General features: G+C 42.7%; 1 protein-coding gene across 1 annotated transcript in view; it reads right to left on the bottom strand.

Annotated features, from left to right (window-relative positions):
- The window catches only part of NUP210L (nucleoporin 210 like), a 358,615-nt gene that overhangs the window by 188,247 nt on the left and 154,847 nt on the right, over nucleotides 1–15,521 (bottom strand). Inside the window, exon 20 of the mRNA XM_085637033.1 lies at nucleotides 15,237–15,338. Within this exon, the coding sequence (XP_085493159.1) occupies nucleotides 15,237–15,338 (102 nt within the window). The remainder of the gene's footprint in view (nucleotides 1–15,236; nucleotides 15,339–15,521) is intronic.

Raw genomic sequence — 15,521 nt, 5'->3', positions numbered from 1 at the left:
TCGCAGTGCACGCGTCACAGCAGGAAGAGAAGAATTACATTGAATTGAAGATGAAGCGCTTATGCATGTTGTAGATCTTTTCAAGGTGTATGCCTCTAGCTCAAAGTGTGTTATGCTGTCTGAGCTAATGGCACGTGTCTCTATAGCTTGTGGCCAAGATAAAGGCAGCATCCTGTGGTAAATAAAATAAATATTACCGGACTGAATTTCATACGGAATCTTAAAATAAAGTAAAATAGCTCAAAATAACAAGAGGCAGAATCCGTGGTATAAGAGGTTTTCTAATGGGCTTTATTCCATTCAAAATGGCCGACTCGAGTCGCGGCCCTCAGGTTCCGTCACCACGAGGGTTCAGGAAGTGAAGTACAATAATTCATTAACAGACATGTATTTTTATAATAAGTGCATTACAATGAAACGAATGTAGAAGGCGTAACATTTGTTAAGAAAAGTGACGTGACAGTGACATAATCGAAACTAGGCGTAATAAGGAATAAAAGAAACATGATTGGTTAGAATTATCAGACATAGGTGGATCTATAAGATAATACTTGGCATAGATGCGCGCGCGGCAGCATGACGTGTAATTGACGTGCAACTAGGGGGTGAAGGGGACTTGACATTTAGCTCTACATGTGGAGACGAGAAGTCTGGGGTCAAGTCAACCTAATCCCAAATCATATCTAACATCCTATGTTTAAAGAACTATGTTATCCACAAGGAAGAGGCTCTCGGACAGAATTTATTCTATACTGACTGTGTACGTGTACAAGCGTCTAAGTGTCTATATGAGATGCGAGGGATAGAAAACTTTCCATGGCAACAGGGCTATGAATCACTTGCAGGAGGACGGAAAGGCTGAGTCCCTTGCTTGTGAGCTAAAGGAAATGTTTACCTAAATCACTGGACAGGAATGCATCGGCTGGAGAGCAAAATAGATAATTCGAAGGTGAAATACAACTTCTTGGCAGACAGGCGAAAACTGGCCGAGGCAGGCACCGTTAGCTGCACAGGGAGTAGGACAAAGTTCATGGATACAGATGCGAGCTCAAGCTGAAGCTGTCAGAGACAGAGAGCAGGGAAAGGCTTTGAGGACAGAATCGGGCCTACTCGCCTGAACTGTAAAAATGGAGTAACTTAGCCATATAAAGTCGGTGGCCCGTCATACCTAGGAATCGAATATCCAGCCCATTGATGGCGGATCTGACAGAGAACATGTTGACGGTAGACACACATATGTTTGCGTCTTAAAAACTGGAACTGGAGGGAACATACATGTACTTGTAACATGCATATAGAACCGTTGGGGTCCAAGATAGGGGACATAACTGATCAGGAAAATCCACATTTCCACATTCCCTCCTTGTCCCCTTCTTGCCCTTCACGAAACATCAATCTTCATCATTCCATTGATTTGCTCATGGAGCATCATTTCTTCTTCCTTCCGGCATTCTGAACGGGACCTGTGATGTGGAATGCATGATGTGGCACACAGACCACAAATCGCTGGTCCACCTTGCAGGCATAAACAACAACTGAAGAGCATAAGAAGGCCAATACCTAGGAAGGATAGAACTCTCCATCCCCAGGCTGATATCACACTCCAAAACCACCCGGACCACGTCCAAGTGCCTGGATTTTCGTGTATCTGGCTTACAATCTTATGAAGGCGTGTTATAGCTTTATATACAGATGGCGAATTTTCTGGTATGAATATGCAGCAGCTGGATCCGATGACCCTGCAAGCTCCGCCCCTATCGGCCAGGATGACGTCAAGGACAAGACGATTCTGGAGAACAACAATTCTCATCACTGATTGTTCCTCTGTCAGATTGCCTAGGGCGGCTATAGTCTCGTTTACTACAGCTTCAAGAGTCTTGGTGAGTCTGCGTATCAGCTTACTATTTGATATTGTACCTATATAGGGAAAGATACCTTTATTGAAATCTACATACTTGTCCCATGCTGTTTCAGTATAATCGACAACTGGGAGATCTCTTTGCTCTCTATTGTGTACTAAATGAACATTTCGATAATAATCAGGGGGAGCTAGGAAAACGGGTGGCAAAAGGAATGCTATGTAACAGGTACCATCCCAATCTAGAGGCAGACGCATATATGCCGTCTGACCACATATAAAGTAAGAATGGCGAGAAGCTCTAAATGAAGATTTACCTTGATCACTATATTCTACTGTAGTAACGCATTGGCTATGGCCCATGTGTATGGAACCAATTTTTCTTACACATAATTCACCCTTAACTGGAAATACTGACATAGTGGGCAGAATTAGTTCAACTTCGGATTTGACATTCAGAATCATAAGATTAGGCGTAAAATTACCTAATTTATACACTTCATTTTCTAAATCAGTTCCTGTTCTACTGGGGTGACCCTCCTTATTAGGGTGACAGACTTTGAATAAAACTAGATTCAGATTTCCCCATATCCAATGTTGTTGATAAACTGCTGTGTCTGGGTCTATGGAATTTAATAAACTAAACCATGCTCCACAGGAGCCATTGTGTGTGAACGGATGTGGAAAGAAAGGCAGAACTCCTTTGTTATTCTGATAGGGAGGAAGTCGGCCACACACCCAACAATTGGTCGCATTACTAGTCTGATGGGAATGATGTAACATACTAATGAAGGTGTTATTGCGCAGCGCAAGTCTATAAGATAATTCATGTGGCGGTAGGTCACTAAAAGAATGTTCTGCAGCAACATTATAAACATGTCTAGAGATAGGATGATATATGTGCAAAATCACACTCGTAATAATTACTAAAATACTCAATAAAAACAAAATTAATAATGTCCTCATACAGTAGCTACGCAGTGATTTACAATACGCCTGTCGTTTCAACATTTCTTGGGTATTTTCTCTACTCAGGTCCAAGGGATACATGTCGGAGACAATTCAACCGCTTCACCTTGGAGAGGACTTAAACAATCAAATTGCTCGACTGTTTGGGCCTAAGCTTTAATTTATAGTACTGAGAGTCATTCTTTTCAACAAAAGGAAGTTTTGAATCAGTCTGTGAGGGAGTGCAGGGCACAGTGTCTATATCTGAAGGTAGTCCATGAAATTTTTTGACGTGACTTGAATGAATCCACCCTTTTCGTCCCTCGATCTTCACGGCTGTTCTTGTGGTCAACAGGACCAACTTGGGTGCTTTCCACCTGGGCTCCAATTGACTTTTCCTGTCGAAGTTTCTCACAAAGACAAGATTACCCGGAACAACGTCATGGGGTTTCGCCTCAGTGTTGTCGGGAAAGGCTGCAGCTACCTGTGAACGAGAAGATTGTAGTGCAGACATCAAGGAAGCCAAGTAATCTGTCAGCATATTACAGTCAACATCAGTTATTTTACGTGGTATAGGCGTCCCCCACATATTCGGCGGTCTACCGAAGATCACCTCATACGGGGATAGCCCTGTTCTAGAGTGTGCTACCATTCTCATGTAAAAGAGTGCAACTGGTAATGCTACTATCCAGTCGACACCTTTCTCTCTACATATTTTGGACAGTCTGATTTTCAGTGTCTGGTTATGTCTTTCTACGAGACCTGCTGCCTCGGGGTGTCGGACACAGTGGAATTTCCACTGATATCCCAACAAGAGTGAGACATGTTTCATTAATTCGGATGAGAAAGGCTGGCCGTTATCTGAATATACAACACGTGGTAAACCGTACCGTGGGAAGAATTCTCGAACTAGCTGCTTGGCAGTAGTCGGGGCAGTGTAATCTGATACGGGATACGCCTCTGTCCAACGGGAGAGAGCGCAGACAACTACGAGGACATATTTGAATCCTCGACAACGTTCCATCTGAATATAATCCATCTGGAGGACTTCAAAAGGATGGTCAGGAGGCTGAAATCCACCCTGCTCTACGGGAACACTCTTTCCTGGATTAAACTGACAACATATCATACAGGTACGAACCTTTTGTTTAGCTGCTGCTCGTAAATGTTTGTTGAACCAAATGTGCTGAATGCTGTCTAGCATAGCCTTCTCTCCTAAATGTGCTGGACTGTGAACTGTAGCTATAATGGCTTGAACCATGGAATCAGGGAGAAACCATACAGATTTCTCCTTCGTCATCCACCCTTGATCTGTCTGGATCCCTCCTAGTTCAGTCCACTTCTTTATTTCTTCTGCTGTGGCATGTGTCTGTATGTCAATTACGTCAAGTGCGGGATCCTTAATTGTCATACACTGTGTTGGGGTCTGAACTATTGGCTTTGTCATGTCTAATGTGCGATTCTGAGCAGTCTGTTTAGCTGTTCTGTCAGCTAAATCATTGCCTTGAGAAATGGTATCAGTAACCTTCGTGTGTGCTTTACATTTCATAATCGATATAGCAGTGGGTAGATGTATTGCGTCTAACAAAGCATGAATGAGGGGCCCGTGCTGAATGTGGGCACCATGGGACGTTAGATAACCTCTCTCTCGCCACAGCACGCCGAAGTCGTGTACAACTCCGAATGCATAACGTGAGTCAGTGTATACATTAACTTTCTTATTTGTGGCTTGAATACAGGCTTGCGTTAGAGCAATAAGTTCTGCTGCTTGGGCTGACAGAGTATCTATACAATGTGTCTCAATAACTTCAGTGTCTGTTGTGACTGCATACGCGGCCACTAAATCTCCTGTACTTGCTCTCATGCATGATCCGTCTACATACAACGTCAGGTCTGGATCTAACAATGGAACGTCTGTCAAGTCTTGTCTAGGTTTCGTCTTTATTTCAATGATTTCAACACAATCATGAGCTAGTGGGTCTGTTCCAATTACAGGTAATAGTGTAGCAGGATTCAATGTATTACACCGTCGGATCTCTATGTGTGGTTGAAACAATGTCAGTTCATAACCGGTAAGTCTTGCTATGGTCAAGTGTTGTGTTTGTGTTCGGTTCACAAGAACCTCTACTGCATGTGGTACTTGAACTGTCAATGGGTGTCCTAATACTATGGCATCGCTTTGTCTGATTGCTAAAGCTGTCGCTGCCACTGATTTCAGGCATGCAGGCAAAGCCTGAGCTACGGGATCTAATGTACTGGAAAAATAAGCACATGGCTTGCGTGATCCTGCTTGATCCTGAGTGAGTACTGACAAGGCAGTACCTTCGCGTTCTGTAACAAAGAGTGTAAAAGGTTTGCTATAACATGGTGTTGCTAAAACAGGTGCTTGACATAAAGCTTCCTTTAGGCTTTCAAAAGCTTGTGTATGTTCCTGAGTCCAAGGGAGAACAGTCGATGTGGCTGCCTCCTGTGTAGTTAACTGAATGAGTGGTTTTGCTAGAAATGCGTACTGAGGGATCCACTGCCTACAATATGAAGTGAGGCCTATGAAAGCCCGCACCTCCTTTTGTGTCTGGGGTATTGACATGTTAGCAATTAACTGGATGCGATCTGGTGTAAGCTGCCTTCCCTCCTTGGACAGCGAGTGACCAAGATAAATAACTCGCTGAACACAGAATTGCAGCTTAGAAGGGGACACCTTGTGCCCCTTGTCGGCTAGGAAATGTAAAACTGTCAGAGAAGCTTTTTCACATTCTGGCTCGCTTCTCGCGGTGATCAGCAGATCATCGACATATTGAAGCAGTGCAGTATTGACTGGCATGTGGATACTGTCAAGCTCTCGTTTCAATGCTTGGCTGTAGATGCTGGGGCTTTCCGTAAATCCTTGAGGAGCGCGTGAGAATTTAAAGCTGCGCCCATTTAAACTGAATCCGAACAAGTATTGGCTTTCCGGATCTATTGGGACGCTGAAAAAGGCATTCTTGAGATCAATTACAGTAAAAAATGTTGCTTCGGAATCAATTGCTGTCAACAATGATGATATATCAGGGACCACAGGGAATTGTGGTACAATACACTTGTTTAGTTCACGCAAATCAATAACCAATCGGTACACTGGTGGAGCAGTAGGATCAGTTCGTTTAAGAATCGGAATTATCGGTGAATTACATACATTGGAGTCTGTTTCTACAACTACTCCCTGGGCAATTAGCTCATCAATGATTTTCAACAAAGCCACTACAGCATCATGCGGTAACTTGTATTGTCGCATTCGTGGTAGTACCACTCCTGCTTTCAATGTAACTCGATAGGGTGTAATGTTCATGCAGCCAACATCCGTAGGGCCTTGTGCCCATAGATGTACTGGTAAAGTCTGTAGTCGGGGATCCATGTCTCTGGACACATAGTGACCTTTAAAATCACGCAAAAACAACCTTACTCCTTCCGGAGAACAACATATTATGGCTCCTAGTGCTTTCAGAGTCTTAATTCCTAACAGATTTTCTGGGCATGATTTAGTAAGCAATAAATCTGTAGTTCGTGTCAAAGGTCCTATCGTAAGTGGTAGAGGCTGTGATACTTCATTAACAATAGGTTTTCCTGAAAAACCAAGGGAAACATTTTGAGAGCCTGAGAGGGGTGCCCCTGGAACTTCACTACGTTTTATGGTTGTTCGACTTGCCCCTGTATCGAGTAAGAATTTTCTATCTTGACCTAATAATTCACTATGTACATAAGGTCCTTCTTGATCTACCGGAATCTCGATAAGCGGTAAGTCAACTTCCCTCTCTAGGCTGGTTCATGCGTAACGCTGATACTCAGGGTATTCATACTGTGCAGTCTGATACATTTGTCGTGTTGTGGTTTGTGTGGCAGTAGCAGGCAACGGTGGTGCAGCTGGCACAAACTGTATGGGTTGCTGTGAGGCTGGCATGGACTGTTGCTGAACTGGCATGGACTGTCCATGCTGCATAGCTCCTTGTTCATTCTGATCTTGTCTAACTAATCGTGGTCTCTCCTTTGCAATACCTGTAGCTATATTACGTTTCAGGACTTGACAATCATGTACATAATGGCCTAGTTGTTTACAGTAATTGCAGGTTCCTTTTACAGGAACTGCAGAATCACCAGAATGTGTCACACCCTTTTTGTGACCATCCGCTGGTACTGTCTGAGAAACTAGCATTTTCATTTTTGTATCCTTCATGCGTCTATGCTCGTGTTCTTGTTCATCCCTAATTCTATTGTGATGATACTGTAACATTTGTAGCATTTGCGACGGAGTGTTACTTTGCCAGGTACTCTCGAATTTCAATATTCTATTCTTCACTGGAGGCAATGCATTTTCCACTAATTTTGTCACAAATAAATGTGGATATGAATCACTACTTGCTTTTATACCACTATTTATACCAAAACATTTTTCAAATCGAGCATAATAATCGCTTGTGTCTTCATCTTGCTTTTGTTTACAGGCTGTGATTGCACCCCAATCTTCCTTTTTTGTAGTTAATAAACGTGGCAGTACCTGTACTAGTAAACCTGGTAATAGTTTAACTTTATCCCCGAGCCCCGAACCTGCAGCTCGGCCCCTTTCTTCCTCTGCTAATGCTGTCCAGTCTATCTTTTGGTCTCCCACTTCCCACTCTTTTTCTTTCAGTTTTTCATATATGCCAGCAGGCAAAAGCACCTTTAATATCGTCATAATATCAGGAAAGGTGTACTCTCCCATCAGTAACATGTCTTTAATTTCTCGGTGGAAACCCGCTGGGTCTTTGTCATGACTAGGTACTACTTTTTTCATTTCTAATAATTCCATTTTTGATATGGGTGTGTAAACAAATACACGGTGAAACTCATTGTCTTCGCCTTTTATTGGGTGCACTTCTCGTAGAGGATTTTGTCTATCCATGTAGTACGGTGCTCTTTCTCTGTGGGGCAGCGAGAGAGAATCCGGACTTACAAAAAGGACATACTGCTTACGTGACACTAATATCTCTTTAATTAGCTTGTTACTAGAACCTCTCCATCTATTCGTGAGTAGTTCCGTTAATATATCAGGTAAAGGACCAGGGTCAGCATGTTGGCTCTTATATAATATGAGGAGTTGCTGAATCATATATATTCCAGCTAAACGTTGTTCATCTGTACTGAGGTTAAAAAACGTGTGTGCTACGGTCTCATCACCGTATTTTTCAGGACTGTCAATCCAGTGAACGGCTGATCTGGCTAATTCTTGCTCATCCATGGAATCGAGGAGGTGATAACCTCTTCGTTCTCGTAGTATTTTATCTGCGGCTTGAAACAAATGTTCAGGAGACTTCAGATTTATTACAGGCGTCGGATACGTTCTGCTATTATTTGGACATACAGAGTGTATGGGATCAGAAAAACATCTAGTATTTTCACAAGATCTTCCTCTGCCTACATAGGCTATGGTCTCTGATTGTCTTGCGGAATTCCCTGATTCGGACACTTCATCTTGCTCAAACTCGTCTGTTCCCAATCTTTCTTCATGAATACGCTCTATTTCTTTACGGATTTTTCGGCACATGGCTATTATACAATTTTGCTTATCGTGTCTCCCTTCTGATATATTCTGACTCCATCTTGTAAGAATAAGCATTGCATTCGGGTCTACCCCCGGACGATCTTGATTTCTGATTACACAGTTTATGAGGAAACGTAACAGTTCCCCTTGTATCTCTACTTTCTGGAATTCCATAGCTCTGTTAATACATCCTGAATCTCGTCCTGTTTGAACAAAATGATATATGTTATCTAGATGCGTAGTCATCCCTGGTAACCTTGCTAAATACTCTGCGGCTCGCCTGATACGTAATGATGCCAGGACCATTTCGTCCTCTTTACCGACCACGGGGTCATATCTACAATTTACAAGGAGTTCCTTAAGCGTACGTTCACTTACGAATTTAGGTGTACGTGAATGCGCTGACTCTTGAAAAACAAGTTTATTTATTCTAGGTGGTGTAAAAGTACTGCTAGCACTTCCCGTGGCCCCATCTGGGGCGTCGGGTGTGAATGGATTCGTTGAACGTGACACAGCAACTATGGGTGTTGATACCCCTGTAGAGTCGACTGCGGAGACAGATGCGGAAACAGATGTGCTTGCCGAAGCTTGTATCGGGACTTGCTGTTGCACGGGGACAGACACCTGATCCTGACGTTGAACCCCTCCGCCAGACGGTCTATGTGGTGTGGCGTTAGCATACTCGGGAGCTGCATCGTCTAGATATGAGGAAAGAAAAACATCTTCTGCGGTTCTGGGATGCCCCTTTGGATGTACCTTAATTGGAAATAATGGGGGTGGCAAGTCTTTTGGTATCTCTGGAGCAGCCTTAGGTAGTCCTTCGGCTAGAAGGGGATACATACCATTCATAAGAGCATTTCTTTGTCTATTCACTTGTTCTGATTTCACTCGGATACCTTCCTCAATTAATAGATTTTCTTGAACTTTATTTGAACTTTCTTTACTCCTCTCTTCTTGTCTACGTGCTTTTTCTGTTCGTCTATGAGATTCTTTACGCCATAACTCAACAGCGTCTTTCTGTGACTGTCTGACCTTTCTTTTCCATAACTCTTCCTCCACTTTCATGATGCACTCTGCATCCCAGGTTCCCGCTATGGGCCACCTTTGACTTTCCGGTAATCCTTTGGTATAATCTACCCATAGATCAAGAAACAATATGGCATCTAAGCCATGTTTATGGTACATGAAATGTCCTGGAGTGTCTCTAGGAGGAATAGGAACTGCTTCTTCAAGCACCCCTTTTCTGGTAGTAATCTGTCTTAACTTCGAGAAGAGCGGCATATTGACAACTGATCTGATACTTACTCTTGAATTTTCTTAATACGAAAAACACCATAAATGAACAGTGAACAATGAACAGTCATTCATACCACAATATGCAAGACATTTCTGAATACTTTAAACATTAAACATTAAACATTATAACAATGATCGACAATGATGACAGTCTGCCTAACTAATCACCACGCTGAATTCTTGACAATAACTGAATACTTCGGAATACTTGATATGAATTCTTGACAATAACTGAATACTTCGGAATACTTGATATACTGCTAAACAGTACATATACACTGCTAAACAGTGCAGACCGGATTTGTGTACCCAAATCCGTCTTGACCGGCACAACCTATGTGTGCGTCAACACGCCTCCCCGGCGATGGTACTCACCGAGTAGCTCCTTGAAACGGAAGGCCTCAGAGAATGGACAGGACTCGATAACTGCGGACATCGGACCCTCTGGACGTCGGGATTTCGGAAAACCTGGTGGGCCTCTGTATACCTCGGATCTTGCTCTCTCAGCTAGGCTCTGGTCGGGATACTTCGCACTTCTCACCGCCTCGTCTGGGTTGATCGCAGCCTCAGTCGCCCCCGCTTGACCGGAGGGAGCTTACAGGAAATCCTGCTGGTACGCGTTTATGGTCCGTCCAGCTGTGGCAGGAGACCGGGCCTGCAACGCACCGCCGGCGCGTGAGATGAGAAAGTGTCCCTGTTCGGGCGCCATTATGTGGTAAATAAAATAAATATTACCGGACTGAATTTCATACGGAATCTTAAAATAAAGTAAAATAGCTCAAAATAACAAGAGGCAGAATCCGTGGTATAAGAGGTTTTCTAATGGGCTTTATTCCATTCAAAATGGCCGACTCGAGTCGCGGCCCTCAGGTTCCGTCACCACGAGGGTTCAGGAAGTGAAGTACAATAATTCATTAACAGACATGTATTTTTATAATAAGTGCATTACAATGAAACGAATGTAGAAGGCGTAACATTTGTTAAGAAAAGTGACGTGACAGTGACATAATCGAAACTAGGCGTAATAAGGAATAAAAGAAACATGATTGGTTAGAATTATCAGACATAGGTGGATCTATAAGATAATACTTGGCATAGATGCGCGCGCGGCAGCATGACGTGTAATTGACGTGCAACTAGGGGGTGAAGGGGACTTGACATTTAGCTCTACATGTGGAGACGAGAAGTCTGGGGTCAAGTCAACCTAATCCCAAATCATATCTAACATCCTATGTTTAAAGAACTATGTTATCCACAAGGAAGAGGCTCTCGGACAGAATTTATTCTATACTGACTGTGTACGTGTACAAGCGTCTAAGTGTCTATATGAGATGCGAGGGATAGAAAACTTTCCATGGCAACAGGGCTATGAATCACTTGCAGGAGGACGGAAAGGCTGAGTCCCTTGCTTGTGAGCTAAAGGAAATGTTTACCTAAATCACTGGACAGGAATGCATCGGCTGGAGAGCAAAATAGATAATTCGAAGGTGAAATACAACTTCTTGGCAGACAGGCGAAAACTGGCCGAGGCAGGCACCGTTAGCTGCACAGGGAGTAGGACAAAGTTCATGGATACAGATGCGAGCTCAAGCTGAAGCTGTCAGAGACAGAGAGCAGGGAAAGGCTTTGAGGACAGAATCGGGCCTACTCGCCTGAACTGTAAAAATGGAGTAACTTAGCCATATAAAGTCGGTGGCCCGTCATACCTAGGAATCGAATATCCAGCCCATTGATGGCGGATCTGACAGAGAACATGTTGACGGTAGACACACATATGTTTGCGTCTTAAAAACTGGAACTGGAGGGAACATACATGTACTTGTAACATGCATATAGAACCGTTGGGGTCCAAGATAGGGGACATAACTGATCAGGAAAATCCACATTTCCACAATCCTTATAAGGTAGAACCTGAGGCTGGAAGTAATGATTTGATTGATGTTTCTGTCTTGCAGGCCAGTCTTTAATGAAGAGAATGCATGGACAGATGAGGACAACATGTTTATTAACAAATCTGTAAATGACATATCAGAGAACCTAACCAAAGGGAAGGACTTCCGCTAAATGTGCGAAACAACGCCCCGAATCTAAGAAGAGAAAATTCACTGCTTGAGTCCCCTCACTCACCAAGGGTTGCCCCTAGGTTGGGCGAGAAAGCAAAAGACACACAACTGATGGACGGAATGCAGAACAAATCAAAACATTCACCCCCAGTCAAGAGATCTGGGTTAAATCCATCTTTCTTTTGCTCACCATGCCACCCCAGTTTAGACCTAGCCATATGCAAATCAGTCTTGACCCTGTGCCTCATGGGAACAGTTCAGCCCGAACTGCCAAGCCAGGTCCTCCCTGGACCGGAAACAAGCATCCTAGGACCGGTTTCGGGGTTTCACCCCTCTTCAGACAGGATAGCTTGATTCCAGTGGCACAGTGAGCTCAGGACCCACGTCTGGGCATACCTGGTGCACTTAGGGCGATAAAGCAAAAGACACACAATTGATGGACGGAATGCAGAACAAATCACAACATTCACCCCCAGTCAAGAGATCTGGGTTAAATCCATCATTGGGGCCAACCCAGACAGCTACTGTCTGGGGCGTGCTGCAACTTGCGGAACTACGTAGGAGCACTTTTTGTGAAAAAATGTGTAGTGCAGTGTATGGGGAATTGGTGAAGGTGATGCTGAAAATAGCTAGCTAGTGAGCGATTAATTTATTCCTGCTCCTAGTTGGTATGGGTAAAAAGGTGTTAATAGTAGGGAGGAAGAGTAACTGTTATGGGTATACTATCCCTAGTATTTGGTCGACATATTTCGAGGTGTCCCCTAAACCTCTTCTTCAGGACCACATGGGGACCAGCCCCATGCGTACCATTCCGTGAGAAAAACAATCCTATACTAAAGAAATAATATAATAAAGAACAGATGCACACCTAATGTGTGAGCACCAAAATTAAATACATAGAATATCAATCGGATGAAGGAAACTAGTGTGGATGAGGTGCTGCAACCAAAAAAGGTGTTGGTTAAAAGTCAGTGGCTGTCTAGGAAGAATGATTTGGAACTGGTGGAACTCTGTGGCCATGTGGAGACAGCGCTGAATGTATTCAACGGATTGGTGTTTCGCTGAAAAAGAGTATGTTTTGGTTTGCTAAACTGTTAATACGAAAATCACATATGTGGCACTTATTGAAAAGTGAAACAGATCAGAAATTATGAGATGTATTAGCTCACAGATAAGGACTCTGGGGTGTAGGTTAATTGATCTGCTCTTTCCATGAAGTGATGTGGTGTTAAAACAGGGATTTTGTTTGTAGCAAAACATACAGATACTTCCTAGACCTTGGCTAGATCTCCTGGGCCCACTGAAAGAGCTGTCAGAAAAGCAGAGGCATGAAGCTGTTATGATTGACAAGTATACAACATGGCCACAAGAAAGTTGTATGACAGAGACCAGTTCCTTGGCACACATATATTCTTGTTAGAATGCATTTATTAGGAAACAGTAATCTGAAATAATAGAGAGTGATAGCGCGCACTTTGTTTCAGGAGCATAGCTTGTATTTGGAAAATAAGGAACTAAAGCATATGCCTTACACAGTGTATTATCCATGAACCATTGGACCGGCAGAAAGGCTCAATGAAGTGTTGAAAGATATATAAAGTTGGTCATCAATAGTAGGTTTGGTGTGAAAGGCATAGTTCATAAGAGAATGTGGGCCTACAGCATCATGTTATGTAGAGAGGCAGAAGAGAATTATTTAAAGTGAGGGCATGGCCCACTTTGCAGAAACTGTTATGACTAGACAAGTCATATGCAGGAGACTGAGAAGGGCATATGTGCAAAAAGTTGCTCCAGCGGAAGGAATATGATGAGAATTACATGGATATTGCAGGTTAATGACTGGGAGAAGGTGAGATTGCCAATCTCCGTTCAGAAGGGTCTGTCCAGGTTTTCAAACCCCTTCACATGACTGAGGTGAGATAAACCCTTTTGAGAACTGAGGATGGCCGTAAGTGGTACCAGCATCATGCAGCAATTCTGGAGAAGAGTGGTAGGGACAAGAGTATTGCAAGGTAACATCATGATTATGATACAAGAGTGTGGTGTTGATGCTGTGTGTAAAGCTAAAGGATAATCACGAATAGTCGTATTGTGTCTGTCTATCACTGTATCAGTGAAGTTAAGGAGTCCGATGTGAAGCGTGTAGAAGAAGTGGAATGTAGGTAGTGTTGCATGAGATGCCTATGTGGGAATTTAGAGACAACTTTTAAAACTGAAATGGTGCAGAGGCCCGGAGGAGAGTAGTCAAGAAAGAAAGTATATATTGAAAATTACCATCCAGGTTTGTTCTACTTTCTATCGCCCCACTGAGACAGGTGTATCATAAAGAGCTGCCAAATTTTTAGTTGTTTTTTTTTAGCAAAATACTTGACCGCTTTCTGGAAAAGTATCCAAACTCAGGGCCATGTTTCCATGTTGCAACAAAGTGGATGCCACGGCTCTAGAGTGGAGGCTACTGAATTAAATTTCAGTCTTGGGAGTTCATTAGCATGGTGTAGCAATGCAGAAGGTGGTTTGGGGGATAAAATCATTGAGATTAAAATAAGATATATTTAAAAATTCCTTTAGTAGGAAACCCTCCAGCTAAATAGAAAACTGTTCCATACTTTGGGTTTTATCCTGGGGAATCAATTTTCCAAGGACTAAGCCAAACATGGACCTCTTTCTTGACTATATGAAATAATGTCTTAGGGCCAGGTTCAGTGGTTGATGGTAATGGGACATCTGCCAAAATTGGAAGATGACCTATCTGCCAAGTTCTGCATCACTCACCTAATTTGTAGGTGTGAGAACTGCTCCGTTTTCAAAGGTGTTGCCAAAATACATTTGCCTTCTGAAACATCTTGTTCACTGTGAAACCAGTGGATGACACGGCACTGGGTGGTCAGGTTTTACAGTGCCAGGTCTGCTTTTGTCTTTTTTCTGTCCAGGACACCACACACAGGATTGTGGTCCCTCGGCAAGCAAAAAAGAAAAATATATCCACACACTGGAGAATCTCCCAGTATGTAACAGGTTTGCCTTTTTTTATTTTTCAACAACAGAACCATGATTTGGGAGTTCGTCTTTAGATAAAAGGGGAAAAAGGTTCACCAACAAGCTGGTGAACACGATCAATGAGGCTCTTATATCTAATTTGTCATGTTAAAACTACTCAAATTATTAAGCATTAAACATCAACTTGTTTATGCAATCTGTGTGTTCACTTTCAAATGTGAATCTTAACAAACATGATCATTAGCCACAGATCACATTCAATTCATAAACATGAATTCATATCTTTGAAAATGTTATTTATCTGTTTTTCAAATTCTTCATGCTGCAAGCTTACATAGGTGGAATTTCACGTTAGCTTCAAAGTCAAAGGTGGACTTAACAAAATCACATTTACAAAATGACTACATTTAGTGTTGCTTCAGCAAAATGTATTACAAAGGTTTATTCCATACATCTACTAGCTGGTGTATACAAGATCAACTATTCAATCAATATTTTGAACAATGATGAGGCACCAACTCACCTGGAAGGTGCTCTCTGCTTCCTGGTATGTGACGTTGATGACATCTGCATCACTCATGTTCACTAGATAGTAGCCAGACCCCTCAACTAGGTGAAAGACTTCCTAGCACCAGAAAAGAACAGTAAACCAGTCACAAAAAGTTAATTGTAGGGTCACTGATTAGAAAAAGGTGCATTTTAATTCACTCTCAATGGGACAAAACCTAAATCTAACTAAGAGACCTGGGGGAGGTTACACTAATTTGAAGATATACAATTGGAACAAGTCTGAAAAAAACTTGCTAGA

Source organism: Triturus cristatus, chromosome 12 (genome assembly GCF_964204655.1).
Source record: "Triturus cristatus chromosome 12, aTriCri1.1, whole genome shotgun sequence".
Classification (NCBI taxonomy): domain Eukaryota; kingdom Metazoa; phylum Chordata; class Amphibia; order Caudata; family Salamandridae; genus Triturus; species Triturus cristatus.
The sequence above is the reverse complement of the archived record's forward strand: the minus strand, read 5'-3'. Positions and strand labels throughout refer to the sequence as shown.